This window comes from Python bivittatus, unplaced genomic scaffold (assembly GCF_059951505.1).
Source record: "Python bivittatus isolate LINGU-HERP-01145 unplaced genomic scaffold, Pbiv_v1 ctg000340_np1212, whole genome shotgun sequence".
Lineage (NCBI taxonomy): Eukaryota > Metazoa > Chordata > Lepidosauria > Squamata > Pythonidae > Python > Python bivittatus.
The window spans coordinates 29,652,729-29,669,562 of record NW_028277056.1 but is presented as its reverse complement, the minus strand read 5'-3'; the positions used below and the strand labels follow the sequence as shown (position 1 = coordinate 29,669,562).

Sequence of the window (16,834 nt, the reverse complement as noted above, 5' to 3'; positions counted from 1 at the left end):
TGAGTTCCGTTCCTTTAATGGGTGCATAATATTATAGTTTTATTTTACTCTCCTCTTCACTGCCGCCGGCATGCATTCTGTTTAAGGGTTAGCTTCAATAGTACAACAATAAATGAACAATGGTAACATTCATAAACACATACAGAATCATTTTGAAAGAAAATTAGGAAAAGCTTCATTAACATTTACAAGGAGGAATAAAGGAGATGGATCCACGTACAAATCAGATCAGAAAATCATCTTTCCACAGGTTTTCCCCAAGTGTAATGATTGCAACTCCCATTATTCTAGGATTGATTGTGGATAATAGGACATATAATATGACATCTCTGAAAAGTGCCAAGGAGACAGAGGTAAATATAAAATCTCTGTCTTGCTTTGTTTGTTTGTTTTAAATTGATTACAGAGTAGACCATCACAATTCCTCTCTGACAGCAGCTACACTACAGAGGGGTTGCAATCTGCAATTCCTTTTCAGTTACAAATCTTCCTCTTCCTGCAGCTTCATAGCATCTGTTATTTACCTGAGTCAGGTGCTGGACTTCTTTTCTTGGCTGACCTGCTGAGTCTTTAAGAGAATTATGGACCAAATTCAAATAAAAACAGTTGTTCCATACCACTAAGGCAGTGTTGTCCAAACTTGGCCACTTTAAGATGAGTGGACTTCAACTCCCAGAATTCCCCAGCCAGCCATTCTGGGAGTTGAAGTCCACTCATCTTAAAGTGGCCAAGCTTGGACAATACTGCACTAAGGGTACAGAAGGTAGAGGTGATGGGTATGAATGGAATCAAGAAAGCAAAGCAATAATCAAGTTCTCATGGGATTGGAGAACTGACAACTACAGGATTACTTTCCTCACAATGCCCCCTCCCTGGTTCTCTTGTCACCCCTCTGAACCCTAGCAGCCAAAGATTTGTTGCCAGGTCAGGGGAACAGATGTGCCCATAGATGGCCAATGAGAACCAGGCAGAACTAATCCCCTGACCTCATCATCACCAGCACCATCAGATTGTATGGCAAGACATGTTTAGATAAAAGGGGAAATGCTACTTTAAAGCAAGACAGCTTAATTCAAATATAAGCTGCCTTTACAAAGGGCTGTGGATGAGATGTTTCATGCCATTATGAATCTGACCTGCTTTTCTGCCTCCCTCCTGCAGAAGTTAGCATTACATGGCCTTTGCTGAATTGTTTTTAAAGTTCCTTTCTCTCAAGGTTTTTTTAAAAAAACTGTCTATGTAAACATACTGTACTTTATAATACTGATAGCTGCGATTTTGATACTGTGACATTCTTACTTCAACAACAGCTTCTTAAAGACTTTAAAAAATTATGTTACTTCATGGAGCATAGTATGATCAGCATCATACATGTTTAACCACTGTTGAATAAACTACAATTAACATAATCACATATGCTAATCTATAAAGAAGGGTTTATTAATAGCAGTGGTTGAATTCCTACAACATTCTAAGCTACAAAGAAATATGTGATGTTTGAAATTAGACTACAAGTATGTATGTAAACTACTATAAGAAATTTCAGATATTTGATGGTGGAATTTATTCCATCAAAACTAGTATTAAATTATTTTTAATAAATAATTATTTTTGTAAGATGTATCCCAGCTCTGATAAATATACTAGGAAACTGTCGCAGGGATCCGTGGTTTTACAGATAAATTGATCTTGGTTTTTAATCTAGGGTAAAACAAATACTGTATATGGGATCAAGCAGTTACTTCCCCTTTAAGAAATACATGCCACATTTTCTCTAAACAACTAAACCTGAAAAGGCCATATCAAAAGACATAAATGGGACTACAACAAAAGTACTTGTTCAGTTGTTACTATCGAGAGCAGAAGAAGGGACATAGCCAGCAATTACAATGATTAATACAAAGGATATCACTAAGGTCTCTCTAGCTCAGTTTCTGAGATTTTACAAACAGCCCATAAGTGAAGAACAAGCCTGGGCTATTTGCTTCCACTGTTGTTGTAAAATGGATCAGATATTAGCTCAAGGATTGGATTCTGTAGTACAAATGATGATTCTAGATATTGATAACCTCTATATCCATTCTGATGGTAGTATATCTTTCACTATCAAACATAACTATGGTAAGAATTCTGATTAAAGTTACTAAAGTTACTCTGTCTCATTTATAAGTACTGTATGTGTTTTTACAATTTCTTATTTCCCCCAATATTTTAATATATTATGCCTTATCTTAATTGAGATGTTAAATTTTTAATGAAGGTACCTGGAAACACAGTCCTATTAATCATATTTGATGTGTGAGTAAATAGATGGGCAATTTTAATATCCTTTCAAAAGGGAAATAGAATAGGAAGTCACAGAACTCAAGATCATTGCAAATGTTTCTCTGTGACTAAGGATTATGAAAATGTAATGTTGTAGTATTTATATCACCTTCTAATTTGATTTATTCTTTTCCTTTCTAAAACCAAGCATTCCAAAACATAATTCAATTGAATTGTTCATAGAGCTAAAGAAAAGTAAATTTATAGAATAGAAAAGGTGCTTATGAAATGCAAGCAACTCCTGTTAATTCAAGATTTCAATCTTTATTTGATTTTAATGTAATCAAGGTAGCAGTTTGTATACTAATGATTAGTTTCACATTGCAGATATGTTGATAAGGATAAGCCATTGTTTGAAGGACAACACTGAGTAAGAGCATGAGAGTTAAAAGAATTCATATGAAAAACCTTGATTTTTATTTCTTCTCTTAAAATGATAGGTTTGATCTGATAACTTTTTTCTTTTGGAAAAGACCTCTAGAAGGTATAAACTATTGTTCTCGGTTTAATCATAGGAACAAACCACCAATTACTTTATATAAAAAACTGGAATATATACTATATATCAAAACATTGGAAGTCTATCATCACGCTTAAAGCCAGAAAAATGTGCATGTGCTAATTAATATTCTGATAATGTATTTATGCTGATTTATAGAAATAGAAATAAATATGATAGAAACAGGAGCATAGGAGCATATTCCTTCCCATAATAACTAGGGAATATATGCCTGCCCAGTCTGCTGACCAAGTAAATTCAACATCCCTGCCTCTCTGTTCTGATGTCTGTCTTTAAACTAGACTCTAAACAGAAGACAGTCCTCTGTAAAACATATGATTTTACAGTGATTTTTATAACACAATCCTACATATATCAGCCTACTTCAACCTGAGTTTTCCAGATGTATTTGACTACCATCATGTACCAGCAACATGGCTATGAAGGGAAAGTGCAGCAGGCTAAGGAAGAATGCTATACATATTTACTCTGGAGGAAGTGACTAATGTTGATATTGTTGTCCCCCCACCCCCCATTCCATTTGACAAAAGAAAGGTGGATTTCCCATGAATCCACAGTGGCATATCTTGATTAAGAACTAGGTTATGGTCCACAGAGTACTGTTCAGCTGTCCTTATTTGACAAGTTTTAAGAAAATCAGCAGTTGATCTATTATCAGTATCTTCCAGGGTCACCCTGAACATGCAACTAAAATTTAAGCTGAAATTGGCTAAAACATTTGTTTCAGATGATCATTTAAATCAACAATCAAGAGAGATTTTAGAAGATAAGGTAAGATGTTGGTGTTTGACACAATTGATGGCATTCTTTTGACATTAGCACAATAAGTCTATAGTGATTTTGAGGTGACTAGTACTCAAGTTTGGCCATTAGATAATTTATTTTTCTTGGATGGGGTTCCATTCTTCCTGTAGCCATGGGTACAAAATCTGATATTTTCATGGATTTATCTTCATTAGTGATGGCCTATGTAGCCTTAATGGCAAAAATACCTAATGCAGTAGCTAAAGCTGAGGACAATTCCACATCCGTACGGTTTCTACTCTGCTTCTATAAAGTTGACAGCAATCATTGTCATGTTCTCCAGCCTCAAATCACTTAGAACAACAAAGTAGTCTTTCTACCTGGCCAAGAGGAATGCAAGACATGCCATTTGATCAGCTTCCTATCCTTAGCTACTGACTACTGATGAATAAAAATTCCCTTGCCTTCATCCTACACAAAAGGAAAAGTCACTTTTTGCCCTTGTTCTCCCATCCATTTTGTCCATAATGCATAGCAGCATAGAAGTTGGTAAAAGGAAAAACTGTCAAGCCACCATGCCATCATTCTTCTGTTGCACTTCAAAAAAGTAATAGCAATTTAGTATGGCAATAGAATCTTTATCAGAGGAGTAGGAAAGATGCTGACATGAAGCCAGGAGCTGGAAAGTGGAATCAGTCAAGAGTTTCTGCCAGCAGAAAAACTGATTGACCACAAGCTTCACAGACCTACAGCATTGCAAAGAACAACCAAAACGAGCACCAGTTTTGCTCTGATTTCAGATACATCACAGCAGAATCAGGAAAACAAACCTTCAGTTCTCAAGTTTAGCTGATGTGTTGTAATAGCACAGATCTGGAACTGGTTCTGAACTGGCATACAGTCCTCATCTGGAGATGCATAAGAGTTTAGCCAGTGATTCATATATAGGTTACCTCAAGACTAGACTACTGTAATATCCTGTATGAGGGACTCCTCTTGAAATGATTTCAGAAGAGGCAGCTGATAGTTGCAGAGGCAGTGCTCAGGGCAACTCCATACTGCACATTTAACTCCTGGGCTAGGGGCACTGCATCTGCTGCTAAACTGTTTTTGAATATCTTCAAGACCTTATTGCTGTTTTATAAGGCAGCTTGAGAGTAGGGATACCAAGAAACTGCCTTCTAGATTAGCCTTAATGTTCTGTAGATGATACTCTGGCAATAGTGTAGTGGGGGTCTGACTTCCTCTCCCAGTTGAGATCAGGAGATTCCCAACATCCTTGCTTGCTCTAACCTTCTGGTTTTAATATTGCCAGCTACCTCAAATTACTACATTGGTTAATATGTTTTATTATTTTAACTTTTTATTGATGTGTTGTTATATAATTTTATTTTTAAACTGCTTTAAGGATGTCTAGAGAAATGAAAAACAGTAGCTAAATTCTTCTAATAGTAGTCACCTAGGCAACCACTTATTTATTGATTTTAACAAAACTATCCTACACTTTCACAATTAAGACAGATCACTCAGTATTTCCTTTCCAGTTGGCAGAATTATTAGGAAAAGCGATCTATAAAGCTCTGGACTGGGGAATCGAGAGCCACATGGAGAGAGAGCTGAGTGAGTCACTGGCAAAGCTAATATCCTTCATGCTCAAACTGAACACAGAGACCTCAAAAGCCACAGTTGCTTTCCAGGACGTAATCAAGGTCTTGTGCTGTTTCACACAACTTATTTGCATCTTTAGCTATTTATTGGTTCTAAATGTGATTTGCAAGAGTAGAAAAACAATTTTACCCATTCAGTGTGAAGTTTGGTTAAAGAAAGACAAAGAAGGGGTGAACTTGTCTATGTAGGAAAGATTTGCCTGCCTGCCTGCCTGCCTGCCTGCCTGCCTGCCTGCCTGCCTGCCTTCCTTCCTTCCTTCCTTCCTTCCTTCCTTCCTTCCTTCCTTCCTTCCTTCCTTCCTTCCTTCCTTTCTTTCTGTTATTTTTTTACAAAGAAAATTATGCTAATCTCCTTTAAATGCATTCAGTCCGAAGTGCAGTTCAGTCACCTAATTATTCACTTAACTTTAGCAATTAACTAGTTTAAATAATTTAATTAATAGAAGACATTTATGTAATGCTTTTAAATATAATTATAGTAGAAATTCACATTGAAGTATGTACATTTATAATATACTTACTTATATAATTATATTAACATACTTATAAAACCAATTATTTTTATTTTCCCAACCGTTGTGAATTGTAATGGACTTATAAGAATCTATAGAATATTGATGATAGATAGATAGATAGATAGATAGATAGATAGATAGATAGATAGATAGATAGATTGATTGATTTAGATTTATTTCAACACACATTTGCTTCATTTGGTAGATTTGTTTGACTTACTTTGTTCACACTCTGCAGTCAGTGTAGGTCTGCTAATCTGGAGTTTTGTTACAGGTAGTCCCCAGATTAAGAACACCCAGGTTACAGGTGACCCATAGCTAAGAACAGAGCCTATTGTAGCAAAATTCAAGTTAAACACAGAATGATTTGAGTTAAATACACAATGGTTCAAGTTCATTACATAATACTACTTTTACAGTATTATACAATAATATTGTTCCACCTTAGGTACAAATTTGATTTAAGGACAGACCTTGGGAACAGAACTCATTCTTAGACTGGAGACTACCTGTATTTTTATTGTAGTTCCTTGAACAAAGAACTGAAGTGTGTGTGGAGAATGGGTTGAACACATTTCTGTTTGGTTTTTGGCTCTTCCAGCAGAAATTCTGGGGCTTGTAGTCTACTATACCTGCAGAGCAGCAAGCTGGAGATGGCTGCTTTTTGTAATATCTTCTTATGTCACACCACCTCTGATTTATATGCTAAATCAACCTGAATTGAGCCTGTGGACCAACTTTATGTTTTCCCATCAAACTGTAATTATACTACATCTCAGATATTTAGTGATTTCCCCTTCAGTTTATTAAATATCTGGGATGTAGCATAATAATTGTATTTAGTTAAATTTAGTTTTATGTAGAATCAAGCTTATCTCCTGATATAGTCCTCTATTTATTTGACTTGGCTCTGTCTATGTTTTAGAGGACTCCCCAGTGCACCACACAAGGCAAGAGTAGCTCTTGATCAGAAAGAGTTTGTACAGCCTGGGTATGGGTTCAGTTTCTTTATTTGTTCTCTTTGTATCAGTTTTGAAAGGCAGCAGACAAAATAGATTGATGTTCTGCAGCGTCTAATCTCTTATTATTTTCTTCTAGAATATATTGAGTATGTTCATTTTTCTTTCTTTTTACTATGCCTCTTATAGAATTTGATTAAATTGAAAGTTGTATTATAAGTGAGTCTCAAATAAACAGGCTTTTATGTTGAGTAACATTCAAAAGCTGCTGTGCTCCCTTACTCACTAAAATACCTTTCTGATAAAATAATTTCTGATGCTTTCTAATCTATTATTATAAACTGTTCCCTGAGTGGAGAGAGGTTCAGGGGCAATGGAACACAATTTGCATCTCAGGTCTATAAATTCAGTAGTTTGTTCAATGAACTTAATTGAACCTGGGTCCAGAACTGATTACCATTTGTCCATTTTAGATCTGTGAGGATCACTTCCACAGACCTTCCGAAGCTGCCAGTCACTATACAGCCATCTGCCAAATGCTCTTCTCTGAGTACATTGAGCTTCAGAAACTCATGTTAACCATACAGAGTTGCAAAGAGGTATTTGGGGGATGCGAGAACCCAGTAGTTAAATCCTTCTTTATCACTACTTCACTTCATCCCACTATCATTTTTCTTTTGAAATTAGAGGAAAAATTGTGGAGAAGGCAATCAAAAAGTTTACACTGAGCAAACTAAGGAGTATCTTTTAATGTCTTTCAGTATTTGGGAAGAATGGATGTTGAAGACTGTTCTGCCAGGCAGAAGACAAACAATTGGGTATGGATACTTTTATTTATACTTTTGTTACTTTTAATACTAGTTTTCCAGCAAAAAGCTAATACTTTATGGGAACCTCTTGGCCAGTATCTCATATAATCAGGCTTTGAAGCTGAGTAATGTTCAAAAGCTGAAGTTCTTCCTTATTCATTAAAATACCTCATTAGGAGTGCCATCTAATCTATTATTGTAAGCTGTTTCCTGAGAGGGGGAGGTTCAGGGACAACGGAACACAATTTGCATCTCAGGTCTATAAATGTTTATTCAATAGTTAGTCTTAATGAACTTAACTGAATTTTCTGACAAATGAGTATGCTTAAGTATACATATGACGTTTCATTTAGTGAGAAAATGTTGTATTTTTTAAATTTAAGATATATTTAGGCAGAGCCTAGTTAAGGCTATATCACATCCTGAGAGAACACTTTCTGCAGTCTGTCAGAATTGCACCTAGACTTCAGCTGGAAAAAAGTTGCTTCTATTTCCCAATCTTTATAATTCATAACTCTGTTAACTGCTGGTTGAATTATTTTTCCACCTCCCTCCCTTCAGTTAGATGAATAAGAGTGATCAGCTTTGAACAAATAACACGTCAGAAGATTCCGTGCAAGAACGGTTCTAGCTGTCTGTGTCTTTTACGATCAGTAAGAATCTGACCCTGGGTTTTAAATGCCTGGAGTTACTGTCCAGGGCTCACCTAAACATCCTAAACATAGAAAATTCCTCATTCTCCCACATAGTATTTGCCCCCCACTCCTGTCTTCTGGTGGGTGATGGCTGGGGAAGAACCAGCTATCGCCCATCAGGAACTGGCAAGTGTGGGCTTCACGCTAACACTAATGCTTTCCCCATCAGGAAACTGAAATTGGTGAGCTACCATTGATGAGGGAAGGGATTCATATGAATCCTCACAGTTGGAATGGCTCACTGGTGAGCTGGAGTTTCAATTCCCTGGTAGAATAATTTTTGGATGCTTATTGAGCTATGAAATAAGGCCGATGTTTTGTCTGTTTCAGATTATGAATCCCTCCCATCTATTAGTATTTTAGCATATTATATCAGTGGAAAACCTGAATACTGGTCCGTATAACAACAACAAAAACTTCTTAATACACAACACTTGTATTTCAGCAATCATACTTTACATTAAATACAACATGATATACCTGCAGGCTGATGTAAAGCCTCAAGCTGGGCCTCCCCATTTCAGGATGGCTTGTGGTAGGATGTACTTGGTTACTTGCAGAACAGTGTGAGGCTGCAGAAGGCCATGGAGCAAACTCTGCACAGTGTTCCTCCAGGAGAAGGGATCCATTCATCCTACAGCATGGTGGTGGATGATATCAAAAACAAACGCTACAGCCTCCATGCAGTAAGTAATGGGTCATATCAGATTCAGCGTTTATTGTGCACTTGCACTGTCTAATTTGGGAGACATCTTCTATCAATGGTTAACGAGGATAGAAGAGGCCCCAGGCATGTTGATCTCTGGGACCACCACCACATGTGCAAGTCTTTCCATTTTTAAATTTTATTTCCTCCTTACTCACTTCTAGCGCTCTCAATGTTCTTCTCTCTCTGTCTACATCCTCCCATCACGCCGGAAAGTGGCATCACACTTTTTCTTTCCCTTTTTTTCTTTACAGAGCAATGCTGCAATCATGCCAGCATCATCATTTCACTAGAGATCCCATAGGAAGGGAGAAGGAGGAGGAGATAGGATAGATAAGACCTGTGCTCTTAATTTGTTTTTTAAGTTAACTATGGTGCTGAATTTGGCAGTCTTATGGGCTGCAAGGCCCTGGTCCAGCCTTAGAGATACCACCATCTTCCATTTGTAACTCACTGTATTTGCTAGGTATCAGCACGGAAATTGAAGGAGAAAGTCTTCCAAGAATTCAGCCTGCATGATCGGCTCATGATGGAAGTGAAAAATCCACCCAAACTTCGACCAATCTTTGTACAGAAAGCTAGCAACAATTATAAGGGTATGTTCCAACTGTTAACCAGGATGACATTCTTGATAATGCAGATATCTTGGGATGCTTACATGAAGTTGAAGGAATAAAAAGAAGAGCTGTCGTCCTTATAGGCGGGATTGGCTCTTTTGGCAAGCCCTTTTTGTGCAATATTATGACTCTGATTGGTGGATTCCTCTTTTCTTTTATCCCTCCTGGAAAATACCACCATTTTACTATTTTTCCTGTCACTTGGGCTATAAGGAGAAAGTGGCAGTATTCTGGTCAATTTCACCTCTTCTTTTATTTTTTTAAAAAAAGCAAAGACAGGTCCACCTTCTATCAATAAACTTGTTTTAAAAAAAGATCTACCTTGTCATTGTTACATCAGTAAACTTGTAAAAAAATACATCCAGCATTTTGCTTTTTTCCAGTGAACTTGTAAGGTATGAAAAAATGCTTAATCAGTATGGAACCCTGGAAGAAGCATAAGAGGTTCTTAGATAACAGAAGCTAAATATTTGAACCAGACATACTGTATGTTATAACATCATATATTCTCTGCTGTATGTAGTGAGAATTGACTAATCTTAAGTATCCTATTATCTCTGAAGAGAGCCACAATAGTTTAACATTTTTACTTATATTTTTGTCTGTGTGTTCTTTTTTCTGCAGGAGATATTCAGAAGTTCATCTTGAATTCTCCACATGATAGTATCTTCTCTGAACAAAACATCAACACAATAGACTTCTCAAAATCTGAAAAAACAGCACTGAGCTGGATTCAGTCAGATCTGGAACTAAAGATAAAACTAGGAGAGCTATGTAAGGATGGTAGGGGATCAGGAACCAAGGCAAGAATAAACTAGGATGACACCTATCTATTGTCCTTTTTCAACACCCATTTGTATATCTAAACCTTCATGCTGAAATGCTAGAGAAATGTCAGTGGTTTGGGGGATTTCTTGCTGCTACTTCTCTTTTTTGGATTTAGCTCTGAAGCCCCACAGAACCCTACAATGCATTGTGTCTTTTCTGTGTGCACATAATTAAAGATGTGCAATTCTTGAATTTATATCTAAATAGAGTGTATTAACAGGAAATACCATTATCCTCAATTTGGAGGGAAATATGAGCATTGTGTAACTTCCTAAGTTTACAGAAATATGGCTATAGTTGGTCCTGAGTGTTTCGTTTGAATTTCTTATTTTTTAAGCTACTCATATCAAACTAAAAACTTTTCATTAACTACTAAATTATCACTAAATTCCAGAGGGATTGGTTTTATTAAAAATTTAACAGTTTATGAATGTCTTCCTTTAATTTATAGTTGTCATCTCCTTACAATCAGACATGTTCAAGATGGTCATTACCAAGCATTGCAGATTTGATGGGAACAAGATATTTAGAAATAAAAGATTCTTGCCAAAGAGAAAGAGGCAATGTGCCTTCAAGGGCTGAGGTAATTTCTTAATATGAGGAAGTACACTTTGGTTGGTTTGTTAATATTTATTAAAAACAGACACAAGTATCCATATCCTTAATGTTTAGTAAGTATGTTGGCTTTTGCAAGACTTGGTTTGTCTAGTTAACTTTGTTCTCCTGTACTAATCCTTGTGCCAATAGATCAGGGTTGGGCAGTGTGTGGACTGCAGACAGTCTCTGTCTTCCTTTTTTGTAGAACCCTGAAGCTTCTTTCCCAAGGTGGCTTGCCATTTTCTATTTTTCTCCCAAATACCAGAGTAGATAACTTTAATGTGCCCCATTTTATTTTTTAAAAAAATCTATCCCTTCCCTCCACCCAAAAGAGGGGGAAATGAGATAAAATGTCCCATTCCCTTTCGTGATACATTGGCATATCTTATTAATTTCTGCTAGTGTTTTCTATATCTCATACAGATTTTTCACTCAGATTAAGCATGCAAAAAATATCAGTATTCCTGGTGGGAATATCTTGAGGAAAACAATTTGTCTAGCATACCGGAGTTCACTTTTTGCCTTTTCCTCAGTCTACATTTGGTGCAGAGCAAATTATATACAATAAAGTAAAATTCCATAATGCAAAGCTATTTTCAGTCTTTTCAGTGATTGGAAGGGATGGTTTATATAGCTATAAAATTACTCCAGAAACTGTAGCCCACACTTTAATCTGTAAACATTCTTCATTCTATATATGGGTGTTATTACTTGCATTTATTTTTATCATATTATAAAAAACAAATCTGATCACTTGTCAAAATTTCCCCCCTACAGCTTTGCCTCCTTTGTAACAACAAGTTCTTTATATGGCCCTATATGTGTCATCTCTGTAGTAGGTAAGCAAACAGCCTTTTTATGATTAAATTGCTGTGCAAGACAAAAACGTTTTTTTTTTTTGCCTATAATTTTTATGGTTAGGTTTTTGGAAAAAATTAAAATGCCTGTTACCCTGGGACAGTAGCTTTTATATGTGTTTCTTCTCATGTCTTTGAGGTATTATTTATTATTAGGGCTGTTAAATGCTTTGGATTTGATTGAAAAGAAGTGCGGCTGAATGTGCAGGGGTGCAAAAGCAGCCCCTGCTTCCAACGCTTTAAAGCCCCTGTGTCATTTCCCAGGATTGCATGGCTGCTGAGGGGAAGCTCCCAATCTTGGCAAATAAACCACAGACAGGGGCTATGTTCATGTTCCCACCCATTCCAAAGCACCACTCCTGAATCAGAAGCATGACACAGCCCTATAATTCATTAGGGCTATGCAAAAGAACTGGGAAAGTCTTTAAAGCAGTTGCATTAGCTTTTCAAAGGATGCGACAGCTTTAATCTTTCAGGAGAGAGTGTCTCTCTTGCCCAGATACATTTTAAGAAGCACCCCTTTCACCACCTACTATGTACTGAATATATGTTTAATTATTCAATTGTTTCTGTTGTTTTAATATGCGATTTCCTTATTCACCTAGAGAACTCAGTTTACTGGGAAGATTAAAAGATTATTAAACAGATATCATATTTTGTGAATTGATTCAGTGCTGTCAGCCTGCCAGCAAAACAGAAACTGCCGGTGAAACATATTACTTATTCTCTTGGATACACTTCTAAATATGCAATAGAGCTCAGGAAGCCTCTGAAATGGATTTGAGACATTTCAGAATGAGGGAAAGTAAGGCAAACAAACTTCCATTTATGTAGTGGAAACTTCCAATAATGCAATCTTAGATCTAATCCTCCTACTATTTTTTCCTGAAGTCACAGAACAACAACATGGAAATAGAATATTTACCATGGCTGTGCTCACTTCAGATTTTATTACCCAAAGGAGAATATTTAGAGGGCATCAGAGTACAATCACAGCCTCTATCTGCAACTCTAAATCAGCCACATCTTTCCCCAAGACTGTGTGGTTGCCTTCTCCAGCTGCTATGAAATCTGAAGTTCTTTAATTTAAATTCCTGAACTGAGCAGGGGCTGGACTCAATGCCCTAAATCAATGTTTTTCAAACTTGGCAACTTTAAGATGTGTGAACTTCAACTGGCTGGGGAATTCTGGGACTTGAAGTCCACACATCTTGAAGTTGCCAGGTTTGAAAAACACTACCTAAATGGTGCCTTCCAAATCTATTATTCTATTATTCTATCTCCCAGAAAATTTGACTGTCTCCTCCAGTTGTTGCACAGCCAAAAGATAATTGTTTGGCACTGCAATGGCAAACACTATGTTCTTTGTTTGGTTTCCCCCAAAATGAGATGAGATTTTCATTTCTGGATATATGATGGTTAAATTCAGAGTTGGCTGCAAAAAAGCATTTCATAAAAGGCTTGGTAGCTGGGATCTTTTCTTTGTGGGAAAACCTGCAATTGATCAGGCAGGCATCAGGAAAAAAACAACAACCCAACTTCTCAGTCCTGCAACTTATTTTCTACCTTAAGTGTGGCTTGTTTTGTAACTCCTTTTTTTTCTTTTTATTCAACTCCTTTGTTATTTCTGTTTTTATTCAATTGCTATTGCTACAATTGAAGTATTAACTTTTTATTTTAGTGTGATCTGCAAAGATTGCTGCATCAAAGTAAGTTCTTTTCTTTTTCATTAATTCTCTTTGTTTTATTAAGCTACTGACCAATAAGACCTTGTGTAAATTTAAGCCATGTTTACAAAGTTTCATTTAGGAGCCAATGACAGAATAAAGCATTTATCAGATTGCTTAATGGTACTTTGTGTCTGACTGATGTTGCATAGCCCTATTTAACAACATGCAGCTTCATTTTTGGTTTAACATTGATAGTGAATGCCTTTTAATTTATATTAACTGATTTAAAGGATTTGATCAGTGGGTTAAAATCACAGTATTTTTGTCTAGATGTCTATGCCAGTAAGACCTTGTGTACGCCTTCCACTTAATTTCTTTAAAGTGATACAACTGGGCAAGGAAGATGATCAGGGCCTGCACAACCAAAAAGCTTCACAGCTGTTGTTTGAAGCAGAACAGTGGGATTCATCAAGGTGAGAGTTTGTCATGAGGATAAAACTACATTAATAATACAGACATTTTCTTCTCTACCTTGCCAGTCTCCCCAGCTACTAGCCCATAATAAACTTGAATTGATCAGATGATGCTTATATGCTCAGAAAATGAGTTTCATATCCCATGGTTTCTAGATAAGAAAATTACCATGGTGCTTGATTCATTTTTATCTTTATAGAAATTGATTTGATTTGAATTTTGCTTAACTCCTTAGTGAAGAGTCAAAACATAAATTCATATTTAGGAACAAATGACACAAACCTTCAGATTAATAAGTAATAAGCTCTATTTTGAAGCCTTGAAACACAACTGTCAACATGTCAGGATGACAAATAGGGACGTGATTTATTTTAATTTGCAATTCCTTAATTTATTTTTGTTCCTCTCCTCTTCCCACAACATACATTCTGTTACTAAAGGGATAGTTCCAACAAAATAAGACACTAGTAACTGTGCACGAAACAACACTTGCAACTCTGGGAATAGTTTATCCCTAAGTACCTGGTTGACCCTGACAGTATACACCATCTGCTTAGAGCTGCATCCCACAGTGTGACCAGCCTGGGCCCTCGAGGATGAAAGCTTAATTTCAAGTGATTTACCAGGATATGGGAATGCTGACAAGGCCACCTGCTCATTCAGTGGAACTGAGGCCACTGAATGAGCAGGTGAATCTATACCTAGGTGAATCTACACTTTGATTCAGTGGAATCAGCTCTCTTTGGAGTCAGTTTGGCAATGGAAACTGCAGAGCATAAGACCTGCTGAAAAATGAGGATCAATTTTACCAGGCCTGTCTGGAGAAAGCCTGTCGGTGGGATCCTTTGCCAAAACAGTTCAGACACCAAGAGTGGCAGTCCTATGGTAGAAGTTTAGTACCACTTTGCTGACATCTTGAAAAGATGCTTTCAAGTGCCATACAGATTTAAGACACTGAACAAACACTGAGTAAACAAAGAAGGAACAACTGAAGGTCTACATTGTGGTGGTCAGTAAAGAACTGAGGAATGGGCAGCATAATACAATGTGTGTTGCAGAATGGGTCAGAGCTCCCACCCCAAAGCTTAGGCTTTCATACTGAAATGGCCTTCTGCACAAGCATAGCAGAGAAACCTTATATAAGAATCACAGAGACCATTGTGAAGTGTGCATCCAAGTTTCTCTTGGACAGATATCCTATTGTGTCTACTTGAAGCAGATGCTGAAGACCTAGTGGGGTATTTAAAATATGAGTTTTATATTACTTTAGACCATGGCCTTTTGTAACTGGGTTTGATGAACAAACCATAGTGGCCTGGCTTACACATTATGCTATGCTAGAAACTATTGCCATATAGATTCTTTGAAAGCTTCCAGAGACTCTCCAAAAGTTGGCATCAAATAGGAATTTTAATGAGATAGGAAAAATTAATAATTTCTAACTATTTCATCTGACTTAGGGGAATTACTAATTAAATTAATTTACTATTTAAATTTAGATGTAAATTTGGTTAAATTGCATTTAGTTTTTGACCTGCCATTGTCATTTCTTTGTTCTGCATCTACCTTTTTTTGTATGTCCTACAAAGCTGAAAGCTGTGTGCCCTACCATAAACCCTACTTTAGAAGCTACAGTGGCTGAGTTCACAAGCTGTGCTGAGTCTAAGCTAAACAAACACATAGTTTAGTGTGATGTGTGAAGAAAGTTAGTAGCTTTTAGTGCACATCATGTTGCAAATTGAATTACAAAAGGAGAAGATTGTCTGGCTTTGTTCTTACTTTCCAAATTGGATTAACTTTTTCCCTTTTTAAAATTAAACATATATATATGTAAACATACTATATATATATAGTAATTATAGTATAATTATCCCTAAATGATTTGGAAGAAATGTTGTGGACATCTTGTGTATATACAGCACCTGTCTCTTTTTTCAGACTTGTGTGGAAACTATGCCTATTTGAATGAAGAGAAGAGAGGTAGCCTGCACACATGTACTCACACATTTCCTCCAGAACATTTTTTAAATGTACACAGCCTTACTAGGTATTCAAAATGTGTAAAGGCATGAGAAAAGTATATTTGAAAGTAATCTGGATTCTTGTCATAACTTCCAGAGTACCTCTTGTGTTTGAACCCCATCGCTTAATACCACCCCTTGCCTGCTGCATGAAAAGTATGATGGATTGGCCTTCCATGGACATCTGTACCAAATGTGAGCAGTACCTTCTGGAGATTCTTTCCCATCAGCCTCCTTGTAGGAAACGGCCCCTGTCATGGACTGAATTGGAATAATGTATTTTATTGCTGTATACAATTGGACAAATGTAAACCAGTGATCTTATAGGCCTAAATGAATCAATCCTTGCTATTTTTTCCTTCTCCTCTCATTCAAGGGGAGAAATCCTATTAACCTGACCTGGAAAACTATACTTAAACAAAGCAAAAAAATAAAAACACCATATACATCTCTGATCTTACATGAAATAAATAAATCCTTTCATAAGCCATGCTTCTAAGTCTTTTTTTTTCCTTTGTCATAATTTAACATTAAACCTAAGTGGTTGCAACCATATGCTTAAAATAAGAGACTATCGTCAAGAACAAATATAGAGGATTATCATCTACAGTGTAGCTAAATGTACAATGTTTGCCTTTCCTTATTTGCTTAGTTAAGAGCCTCCAAAATTAAGGCAAGTTTATTTTATCTGAATGTATTAATTGCTTGGCTTTGAATATGATGTTATTGTTCAGTCACTCTGATATATTGCAATATGGATTTGAAGAAATTAGAGCATCTTGTCTGAACTGTAGTGAAAGGCTGAAAGATTTAGATAAAGGCAATGCCAT

At 36.5% G+C, this 16,834-nt stretch overlaps 1 protein-coding gene and 1 pseudogene across 1 annotated transcript; both read left to right on the top strand.

Annotated features, from left to right (window-relative positions):
• Positions 1–1,889: 1,889 nt before the first annotated feature.
• On the top strand, positions 1,890–10,375 carry LOC112540398 (protein spire homolog 2-like; annotated as a pseudogene).
• Positions 10,376–10,845: 470 nt separating this feature from the next.
• Positions 10,846–16,421, top strand: LOC148216066 (protein spire homolog 1-like). The gene is made up of 5 exons (XM_088140862.1): positions 10,846–10,968; positions 11,760–11,821; positions 13,521–13,548; positions 13,840–13,982; positions 16,102–16,421. The coding sequence occupies exons 1-5, from the start codon at positions 10,897–10,899 to the stop codon at positions 16,277–16,279; spliced, it is 483 nt and encodes a 160-aa protein (XP_087996988.1). The 5' UTR covers positions 10,846–10,896; the 3' UTR covers positions 16,280–16,421.
• The last annotated feature ends 413 nt before the right edge of the window (positions 16,422–16,834 follow it).

Excerpts from the sequence above, each read along its gene's own strand:
- LOC148216066 (XM_088140862.1), top strand. The coding sequence starts at position 10,897 with ATGGGAACAAGATATTTAGAAATAAAAGATTCTTGCCAAAGAGAAAGA. Across the intron at positions 13,549-13,839 it reads GCAAAGATTGCTGCATCAAA|ATGTCTATGCCAGTAAGACC; the intron begins GTAAGTTCTTTT and ends ATTTTTGTCTAG. Across the intron at positions 13,983-16,101 it reads GAACAGTGGGATTCATCAAG|AGTACCTCTTGTGTTTGAAC; the intron begins GTGAGAGTTTGT and ends CATAACTTCCAG.